This window comes from Eubalaena glacialis, chromosome 5 (assembly GCF_028564815.1).
Source record: "Eubalaena glacialis isolate mEubGla1 chromosome 5, mEubGla1.1.hap2.+ XY, whole genome shotgun sequence".
NCBI lineage: Eukaryota > Metazoa > Chordata > Mammalia > Artiodactyla > Balaenidae > Eubalaena > Eubalaena glacialis.
Genome location: NC_083720.1, coordinates 105,615,821 through 105,627,069, shown reverse-complemented (window position 1 = coordinate 105,627,069; position 11,249 = coordinate 105,615,821). Strand labels below are relative to the sequence as shown.

The 11,249-nt window shown below is 39.1% G+C and overlaps 1 protein-coding gene and 1 pseudogene across 3 annotated transcripts in view; one reads left to right on the top strand and one right to left on the bottom strand.

Annotated features, from left to right (window-relative positions):
- The first annotated feature begins 3,889 nt into the window (after positions 1–3,889).
- ABRAXAS1 (abraxas 1, BRCA1 A complex subunit) overlaps positions 3,890–11,249 on the top strand; it is a 22,485-nt gene continuing 15,125 nt past the window's right edge. For 2 of the 3 annotated variants that reach the window (XR_009701125.1, XM_061192452.1), the window contains exons 1-3: positions 3,890–4,061; positions 6,131–6,221; positions 10,297–10,333. Coding sequence is in view for 1 of the 3 variants with exons in the window: in XM_061192452.1 (XP_061048435.1) it covers positions 3,975–4,061; positions 6,131–6,221; positions 10,297–10,333 (215 nt within the window). In the remaining 2 variants the exon portion in view is untranslated. Of the gene's footprint in view, positions 4,062–6,130; positions 6,222–10,296; positions 10,334–11,249 lie in introns of those variants that run through there. The other variant, XM_061192453.1, reaches the window with a different exon arrangement.
- Positions 9,303–10,143, bottom strand: LOC133092482 (E3 ubiquitin-protein ligase RNF138-like; annotated as a pseudogene).

Below are 11,249 nucleotides of genomic sequence, written 5' to 3'. Positions count from 1 at the left end.
TTCTGTCTGACTTACTTTACTTAGCATAGGTCCATCCATGTTGTCAAAAATGGCAAGATTTCATCTTTTTTATGAGTAGTATCCCATTGTGTGTGTGTGTGTGTGTGTGTGTGTGTGTGTGTGTATGTATAAATATATATGTAACATCTTCTTTATCCATTCATCCATTGATGGGCACTTAGGTTGTTTCCATATCTTGGCTATTGTAAATAATGCCACAATGAACATAGGGGTTCATATACCTTTTTGAATTTGTGTTTTTGTATTCTTTCGATAAATACCCAGAAGTGGAATAGCTGAATCGTATGGTAGTTCTATTCCTAGTTTTTTTGAGGGATCACCATACTGTTTCCCACAGAGGCTGCACCAATTTATATTTCCACCAACAATGTATAAGGGTTCCCTTTTCTCCACATCCTCACCAACGCGTGTTATTTCTTGCCATTTTTTTTTCAAAGTAAAGGATAAAAACCCACTTCTATTTGGTCAATTGTAATTATTCAGTTCAGGTTGCTCTTGTCCACAGATTTTGATTCAGCATCTTATTTATTTATTTGGCTGTGTCATGGCGGTATGCAGGATCTTAGTTCCCTGACCAGGGGTCAAACCTGTGTCCCCTGCAGTGGAAGCAGGGAGTCCTAACCACTGGACTGCCAGGGAATTCCATTTCTTGCGTTTTGTTTTGTTTTGTTTGGCTGCGTTGGGTCTTCATTGCTGCGCAAGATCTTTCTCTAGTTGCGGCGAGCGGGGGCTACTCTTCGTTGAGGTGTGCGGGCTTCTCTTGCTGCGGAGCACAGGCACTAGGGCACGTGGGCTTCTGTAGTTGTGGCGCACGGGCTAAGTTGCTCCGCGGCATGTGCGATCTTCCCGGACCAGAGCTCAAACCCGTGTTCCCTGCACGGGCAGGCAGATTCTTAACCACTGCCCCACGAGGGAAGTCCCCATTTCTTGCGTTTTTGATAATAGACATTCTAACAGGTGTGAGGTGATATCTCATTGTGGTTTTCATTTGCATTTCCCTAATAATTAGTGATGTTGAACATCTTTTCATGTGCCTGTTAGCTGTCTGTATGTCTTCTTTGGAAATTTTTCTATTTAGCTCCTTTGCCCATTTTTTAACTGGGTGGTTCCGGTTTTTTTGTTGTTGAGTTGTGTGAGTTCTTTATATATTTTGGATATTAACCTCTTATTAGATATATCATTTACAAATATTTTTTCCCATTTGATAGATTGTCTTTTCATTTTGTTGATGGTTTCCTTTGCTGTGCAGAACTTTTTAGTTTGATGTAGTCCCATTTGTTTATTTTTGCTTTTGTTTCCCTTGCCTAAGGAGACCATCTAGAAAAATATTGCTAAGACTGATGTCAAAGAGTGCACTGCTTATGTTTTCTTCTATGAGTTTAATGGTTTTGGGTCTTACATTCAAGTCTTTAATCTGGAACCCCATTCTTTAGGGGTTTTAATGGAGGTTTCATTACTTAGGCACGGTTGATTAAATCACTGGCCATTAGTGATTTTGTTGCAGCAAAAATAGAAATGAAGTTTTCCCTCTCCTGAGAACAAGGAAAATAAAGGGAACAGTGAACAGGCTGGAGAAGAAACATACCCTGGCCTGAAAGAGTTAATCACGCCTAGGTTTGTTGTGTTTTTTTTAACTGTTACTAATCTGTAGTGTCTGTAATTAGATTTGTACTTCACAAAACTAACCTATTACTCTTTAACACTATGTGAATTACATCCTGCACTCCCTTGTAGCAAATCACCCCTTGTAGCATTTGCATTTCAGAAAAAAGGTCGCAGGCCTTTATAACCCAGAGACAAACGGACCCAATTACCAATTACCCGGCTGCCTGCAGCCGGCTGCAACTGTTCTGAAGTAATGCAGGAAGAAGAAGAATGCAAGACCTTCACTACTTTGATCCTTATCATATACCCTGGCCTGGGAGCCCCACATATAAAAATCTTCTCCAATTCCCTAAGGTGCAGGGCACAGTTCTTGAGGCTCTAGCCTGCTGTGTCTTCCCTTCTGCCTGGCAGAAAAATAAAGCCAACTCTCTCTTCCTCCAAAACCTCTGTCTCCGTATTTCTGTTCGGCATCGGTACACAGAGAAGCCGAGATTTCGGCAACAATTTAAACTCAATCTCCAGCCCCTCTCACCTAAGAGGTCAGGAGTGGGGCTAAAAGTTTCAATCCTCTGATCAAGACTTGGTCTTTCTGGAAACTAGCTCCCATCCTTAAGCTATCTAGTCTACCACCCTCCCTCCCCAACAGTCACGTTAGCATACAGAAGACACTATTATCACTCTGGAGACTCTAAGGGTTTTAGGAACTCTGTTCCGGGATGCAGGAACAGAGACCAAATATATTTTTTATTATACCATTGCTATCCTAATGGGTGTGAAGTGGTATGCCATTATGGTTTGATTTGCATTTCCCTAATGATTAGTGATGTTAAGTATTGATATCTTTTCATGTACTTATTGGCCTTCTGTATAGCTTCTTTAGAGAAATGTCTATTCAAGATGTTTGCTCATTTTTTAACTGGGTTTTTTTTTTCTGTTGTCATTGAGTTGTAGCTCTTTATATATATTTTGGATATTAATTCCTTATCAGATATATGGTTTGCAAATATCTCTCCCATTCTGTAGGTTGCCTTTTCACTCTCTTGATAGTGTCCTGTGATGGACAAAAGTTTTTAATTTGATGAAGTAAAATTTGTCTATTTTTTCCTTTGTCTTTGCCTTTGGTGTCACGTGCAAGAAATCATTGCCAAATCCAGTGTCATGAAGTTTTCCCCAATGTTTTCTTATAAGAATGTTATCATTTTAGGTCTTACATTTAGCTCTTTTATCCATTTTGAGCTGATTGTTATATATGGCATAAGTTAAGGATCTAACTTCATTCTTTTGCATTTGTTGAAAAGCCTGTCCTTCCCCAGTGAATTGTCTTGGCAACCATGTCAAAACTCTTTTGACCTTACATGTGAGGGTTTACTTCCACTCTCTTGGACTAACGTTTATTTTTTAATCCTTTAGATCATTACTATCCATAAAACACAAATTACGTGAAAATCTCTTCATATTAACAGTGATTATGCTGAAACGACAGCACGAAACAATTTTAGGGAATAAACACATAATCTTTAGTTCTACACGTCTTCAATGTGTTAGTCCAATATGGCTGCTACACAACAAAACCCAGAAATATGCAATATCAATTCAATTCAGTCTGATATTTTGCTGGCTTTCATTTAAAAACCATAGCTTTACATATAGTGTGTGGAAAATTGGCAAGCCCTGGTCTTCCTACTCCCCTTACGTTTATATCAAATGATCCATCACAGTACGTTTACACCTATCATTAAATTGTCAGAACAATGTTAAAAAGTCTGTATATTCTTTGAACTGAGTCCTCAATTTTCTAAAAGCAAGCAAACTGTCAAAGAAACCCGTTCCCCTCCCCCCCACTGCATGGGACGGGACATCGCTGGAGAGATCCAGAAAAGACATTCTCTGAAACGGTCGTTAGTATTCCAGAAGTTTCAATGGGTAACAGGCAGCATCTGACACTCTGAAAACCCCAAACGTGGCACTTCCATTGTGATATTATGCCACTAGGCAATGCCTCTATTCTGTCAGAAGTGTTCATTTATCACAGTTTTGCACATATGCCAGGGTCCCTCAGTAGCCACCAAAGCGCTGTCCGTGGCCTGGCGCTGGGCAGAGGTGCCCAACACCGAGAGGGACGGACCAAGCGCTCTTCTCAGAGCCGCCTCGCCGCCAGCGCCTCACCGGAGAGCCCCAGGGACTTTCCCCCCCGCCCCTCGGGGGAGCGCGCCGCGGCCACTGCGCCGGCGCAGAGCCCGCCTCCTCGCTTGGCCCTGCCTCGCCGCCGCGCCGCCGAGGACCCGGCCCGGTGCGGCCCGCCCGAGCCCTGTCCGCTCGAGCAGGGCGGCGGCGGCGGCGGCGGAAACATGGAAGGCGAGAGTACGTCGGCGGTGCTCTCTGGCTTTGTGCTGGGCGCGCTCGCCTTCCAGCACCTCAACACCGATTCGGACACGGTGAGCCGAGAACCGGGGCGGGATCTGGCGTCGCCTCGGAAAAAGACCCGCGCGCGTGCGCGCGGGCGCCGTCCCCGTCGTCGCTGCCCGGGTCCCGCCCGCGGGCTCCCGACGCCGCCGCGCCGGCTCTGTGCAGTCGGGGCTGCCTTCTCCCGCTCCCGGGCGGCCCCGGAGGTGCCTCCGGGCGGTGAGCCTTTTCCAGGGTTAGCCCTCCCTCTCGCAACCAGTGTTTATTTCCGCTCCCCGCCCGGAGTGTCCCGCACGCCCGCATTTCTCTCTTTCAGTAGTCCCCGTTTTCTGGTTCAGCTTGGTTGTGAAGGAATAGAAGGTTCACATAGCGCTCTCCCGCTACCGCTCGCTGGGAAGGTTGCCGGTTAACTTTCTCCTAACTACCGACAGTGGTTTTCGCAGACAACTCAATTTTCCCCTGCAGAGCAGCTACTGTGCACGTTTGTTGAAATGGAACGCTTGTAAAGGAATGAGAAGTGATGCATCTAGTGGCTATTTTGGGGGGAATCTTAGTAGATGAAGAAGATTAATTTCGTATATTGGATAGCTGACTTTTGTTTGCATTAGTATCAAATTTATTAAGTTGTAAGGTCTGAGCTAGTTCCTTGTCGGATGCTTTCTGTTGTAATTTAAACATTTAAGTTTATCCTGAAATATTAGATATTTAAATGCTTATTTCACACTTTTGCCTAGGTTCAAAACCTCTAGGTGAAGTTAAGTAGTGAAGTATTTTTTTAAAAAAAATACAGTACCTATTTTTAAAAACTTTCATTTGTATGAAATTTAAAAACACTGTAAAACTTTGAGTCTGAGAAGTAGTGTCCTAGAGTAAGTGCTTAGTAACTTGCTAATACGGTTTAGAGAATATCATACTGAACAAAACCTAGTGATTTCTGCTAAATTTTGTGTCCTTCATTTTATAATAAAGGCTTGCCTTATCCAAAATAGTTTTTTGGCGCAGTCCTAATAAGGTTGGAATTGCTGCCTTTCATGTATGCCATTTTAAATACGCTTGTAGATTAACACCTAGCAAAGAGCAGATATATGATTTAAAATGTGTGTGGCTGTAGAAATTACTTCGGAATACCTTAGTGTAAACATAACCAGAGTGGGACTGTAAGTCCTCTGTAGCTTAAAGGATTAGCACTTGCAAAGTACCGTAGTGTTAGAGCGGACTCTGTTCCTTAGATCTTTTTCCTGAAGTCCTTAAAAGGTGGTTTGATGGAGAGCTGTACTCGCATTGTCTCTTTTCCAAGGGTTTGTGTAGAACGCTAGAGAGTAGAGTTCTGGATTGTTCCCCTTTGATTCCAGCAAAGACTCACATTGTGGAAACATTGCTTGTGTTCTTCTTTTAATGAAAAAACCACCATTTTTAACTAAAGAAGTTATAAAGACGATAAAAAATTCATTGTCAAGTTCATTGGGTTTCTAAATGTGCCAAGAGAAATAATTGAATTCTCTGAAACTCAAAGAGATCACCGCTATTGTGGCAAAATGCCTGCATTTTAAAAAGAACCAGGGCTCACAGCTCCTCTTTTATACAGCAGACTCTAATATTGAATTACAGGTTTTTGATATTGTGCACATTCTTAATCTAAAAGCCCATCCTGTGTCATTTCATAGCTCAGAAGCCTCCACTGACTCCCAGAAGCATGTGCCATTAATCCAGACTCCGTGGCCAGTCATTCAGGATGGTCCATTATTGGTGCTGTTCATAGCTACCTAAGATTTCCTTACAGATGGGAGGCTTCTGTTCTCAGGCTAACTGCTCTACTCCTTGTTCCTTGAACACTGTGTTCTCATTTCTGCCTTTAAGCCTTTTATACTTCCAAGAGTGCTAAAGTCACAGTGGTATTTACAATCTCTTCTACTCGTGTTTTAATCTGGTTATGTTGCCCAGGTAAACTGGAATGCACCTGGTCTTTCTTTTGTGTGTGCTCCAGCTGGTAACACACGCTTGTACGTGTTGTAAAATTCTTGGGAAATACTGGTTAGTTAAGTGACTGAAATTGGTAATTCTATCAGTGTATTCCATATACTGCTTATTTTTATCCTCATAGGAAGGTTTTCTCCTTGGGGAAGTGAAAGGTGAAGCGAAGAACAGCATAACTGATTCTCAAATGGATGATGTTGAAGTTATTTATACAATTGGTGAGTCACTTATTTCTGTGTCTTCTATTTTGATAGTTTATGCTGAAAGGGGTCAGTATAAATTACTTTTTAAATTATTAAGAAATAGATATCAGGACTTCCCTGGTGGTCCAGCGGTTAAGACTCTGCACTTCCACTGCAGGGGGTGCGGGTTCCATCCCTGGTCGGGGAACTAAGGATCCCACATGCCGCGTGGTGCGGCCAAAAACTAAAACAAACAAACAAACAAAAACACCAGAAATAGGTATGAATTTTTAAAATCAAATTTTTAATTTTATTTATTTATTTGTTTGTTTATTTATTTATTTATTTTTGGCTGCATTGGGTCTTCGTGGCTGCATTGGGTCTTTGTTGCTGCGTGTGGGCTTTCTCTAGTTGCAGCCAGTGGGGGCTACTCTTCGTTGGTTTGCGTGGGCCTCTCATTGCGGTGGCTTCTCTTGTTGTGGAGCACGGGCTCTAGGCGCGCCAGCTTCAGTAGTTGTGGCTCGCAGGCTTAGTTGCTCTGCGGCATGTGGGATCTTCCCGGACCAGGGCTCGAACCCATGTCCCCTGCATTGGCAGACAGATTCTTAACCACTGCGGCACCAGGGAAGTCCCCAAAATCAAATTTTAAAGGAATATATTGCACTCATTTCTCAGTTAAAGTTATGGCCATGCCCTAGTCTAAAGCAAGAAAGAATATGAGACATAGGAAGCAGATTAAGATTACTGTGGGGAAAGGATGAAATAGCTCCTGTGTACATGTGAGTGGCAGAAGATGATCCAGCAAAAGTAAGAACCAATAAGCAAGACCAAGAAAAAAGATAAAACAGTTCAACAGAAATATAAAATGCTGCAGAAAAGTTGGAAGATGAGAACTGAAAAAACTCAGTGATTAAATAATTGGAAACCTTACATAATTTCGGAAGTGTAATGGGGAAAAAGCCAGACTGCAGAGGGTTTGAGAAGTGGGTGGTGAAGCAACTGTAGCTGGTGGCAGCTGTTCTTTCAGAAAAAAAGGGAAACGGAGCTTTAAAATACATAGGGAGTTTTCTGATTCTCTAACATATGCACTTTTTTTCTAAGCATATATATATTTTTTTTTTAACAAAATTGGTGGTATACTTTATAAAAAATTTGGTGTCATCATTTTCTCATAGTAAATAATCCTCTAAATATTATTTCTTATAACTGCATTCTATTCTCTATGGTCTTACTCTTATGACTGTATGTGATTTTAGCTGTCCTTTAAATAAATAAATTATAATCAGAGTTGTTTCCAGTTTTTCATTATCATAAATTATACTACAGGGAACACCTTGGTACATAAATATTCTACACCTATTATAGGTAGATTTCTGGAAATGGTGTTACAATGTCAAAGGGTATGAACATTTTTAAGGTTCTTGATCTGTATTAGCAAATTGCTTTCCAGAAAGATTATATCAGTTTATACTCATACTGTACTTTTTGTTTGCTACTTTAAAAAGGTAAAAATGGAAGTATATATGTAAATTTAGTATATATGTATAAAGTAAACATATAAATTTAAACTCACTCATTAAAGTCACCTCTGGGGCAATGACTTGGTTTCATGAGTGTTTTTTCACTCACTACTACACATAATACACACATATAAATGTATGTGTATTTTTATATTCATAAGTGGGATCATACTATATACATGGATAAATATCTCCAAGATATCATTAGTGCAGAGTAGTATGAATGTGTATAGTTTGTCATTCTTTCTGATGTCTTTGTATTCCCATTGTATGAATGTACCATAACGTACTTAACCAGCTGTGGATGACTTTTTATTTTTTTGTTAATACAAAACAATGTAACAATGCACATTTTATGGTGCATATATCTTTGTGCCTTTGAGTATATCTGAAAGCAAAATTCCTAGAGGTAGGCCATTACCTTTTGGAAGAGTCACGTCATCTTAGACTCCTCTACAATATGTGAAAGTGCCAGGGTCCCCCTACCCTTATCACCATTAGGTATTATCAAATCTTTTAATCTTTGCCAACTTGGTAAGTGAAAAAAAAAAACCATTTTAATTTGCATTTCTTTTTTTTGAAGTATAGTTTGATTTACAGTATTAGTTTCAAGTATACAACATAGTGATTCAATATTTTTATAGATTATACTTCATTTAAAGGTATAAAATATTGACTATATTCCCTGTGCTGTACAATATATCCTTGTAGCTTATTTATTTTATGTATAGTAGTTTGTACCTTTTAATCCCCTGCCCCATCTTGCCCCTCCCCCTTTCTAATTTGCATTTTTAAATTACAAATGAGGTTAAGTGTTTATGTGTTTGACTTTTGGGGAGACCTTTTTATTTGAAAAGAACAGGCCTGTTCCATGCTTTGACTATATTTCTGCTAGGCTATTTTGCTTTTTCTTACTGATTTGTAATGCTATATCATAACTTAAGGAAATTGGCCTTTTGTCATGTGTTACACGTTTATATTGTTTGTAATTTTATTTTCTTAATGTTTTTCTTCTCACATATGAGCTTTAAAAGCAAGCCCTTAGTAAGTCTTTTTTCCCTAATTGTAATTGGTGTGCTGCCCAAAGTATCTGACATATTTTAGGAGTTTAAATAAGCAACCATTTATCGAGCAACTCCACTGTGCTAGGAACAGTGCTAAGCTTCAAGGTATCTGGCAAGTGCTGTAGTTGCACTTAAGTATTTGCTTAAATTATTTTAAAATGTTGGATTACTTTAAAACAGGTGGCAAGATCTACAAATTACTACATTGCTTTGGTTAATGAGATTTTCATCATTTTATTATACTGTGCCTTATCTACACCAGATTATGTTTGGCCGGTTATCAGTTAAAGACTGTTTCTGTTCAGAGGGATTTATCTGAGGGTAACATATATTTGCTAGAAGAAAAATATCTGAAGAGGATGATCACTTTTCCAATTTTTTTAATAGCCTGAATTTTATAATAGTATATATATATAATAGTATAATATCAATAACTTTATACACATATCAAGTTATTGAAATGGTGACTTCATGTAGTTTTCTTCTTAAAGATGGCCTTTGCATGTACAAAGATGCAAAGATGTCTGCATCCTTCAGATGTTTACTTGAAAAGATTCTTCAACAGCAGTTTGATATTGGGATTCCTCACCTAGATGAAGATTCACAAATTCTCCATAATCAAACTGATGTCTTTGATTTAGGTGACAAATGAAATTGCTAGTACTCTGGGTAGGATCTCCCCAAGGAAGAGAACATCATAGTCACAGGAATTATCTGAAATAGGTGATTACTGCTACAGTGATCCTGTAAATGCTATTTGACAAAATTTGATTGTTGACACAGGGACACATAAAGATGGGATGCCTAGAAGAATTTGTATTGTCTTGATGACTTTCTGTGTGATCATATGTGAATGTTTCCTTTCACTGTTCCCTACTGAATCTTGAGGGATCTGAAAGTTTGGGATGATAGAGGAAACATCATATTCATCTTGATACTTTCATGATTTGTAATGATGTCTTGTGATAGAATTTAATCTGTTTGCACAGCACCTGCAGCAACCAGAAGTTAGATGTCTTTAGATGTATTAATTTTATTGACAGGAGAATAAAACTCACCTCTTCAGAGATGTTGGACTTTTTTTCTTTAGTCTACAATTAACATTGACATATCCTTTATGAAAGAACCAGTTGGAATAACAAAAGATAATTCCTTTAGCAGCTGTTTTTTATCAGTTGGGTAAAATTACAGCATAACCATTTCAGAACTCAGTGACTATAGCAACTGTGGCTTAATCTTTTGTGTGGCCATTACTAAACCTATTTAGAAGGAGTATAGCATTCTATCAGTAGTTATGAGTGAGGCTCTGGGTTTGAATTTTGGCTCCACCACTGGCTTGGGTGAGCCACTTCATCTCTCTGCCTGTTACCTCATCTTTAAAGTGGAAGGAGTGATAACATCTGTCTCATAGGTTTGTTGTGAGGAATAAACGAGATAATGGTAAAGTACATCCTGGCATGAAGTGCTCAATATATGTTATTCAAATGATACTTAATGTAATCATAACTAAAAATTCTTTTTTTCCAGACATTCAGAAATACATTCCATGCTATCAGCTTTTTAGGTGAGTAGTAAGAGCAAGTGAATGATCCATTGTGAAAATTATTCTCTGCAAGTGAATTTTTAAAACTAACAAAGTATCTTAGTTATACCTGGTGGTACAGATTAAAATGAAAAGACTTTTTTTAAGTACCTGAAAATTCACCTGTTCATTTCAACCCTAATAGTTCTTTCTCTGTATTTATCTGCTTCCTTTAGCTGGTCTTCACTGCCTCTCCCAGGTACCAGTTTACCTTGAGGATTGCTTTTCCTTCTCCCACCCAGTCACCTCATCGCATATTATAAATTCAGCAACACGTTCTCATACATCAACAGCAGCCCTTTTTTCTTTTTATTCCAGTTTATTTTATCATCTGTTTCTTCACTTATATTTTTTAGTGTTACCTTTTGTCTATTAACTGGTTAGGTTCTTTATCTAACCCGCTTCCTATTACTTTTCCAGGGTGGAAACTTGTACTTATAGTCCTACAGATAGTAGTAGTACTCTTAGCCCTGATAGGCTGTGATATTGTTAAAAACTTTTTATTGAGGTATTTACATAGAAAAGTACATAAATCAATGATGTTTCATAAAGCAAACAACTGTAACCATAAACAACATGGTGTAGTTTTGGTGAAATAGCTTTATGATTTATATAAACCATACATGAAAAATCAGCATTACTGTCTTACAGTCACACTGTATGTACCATTTCTAAGGTTGTGTAAAAGTTGCCATGGAACTTAGTATTAAGGTGAGAAACACCATTGGTAGGTGTGACAGAAGGCTTAGTGTGGTCTTAAACCGCTGTACCAGAAAGGGGCATAGCTCCTATATTGCCTAATAGACAGTGTGTATAAAAAATATCTGTTGAATGAGGGATTCTTGGTGGAGACTCATAAAAAGTACTTTCTTGAGGGACTCTGGGCCAGCAATGGATT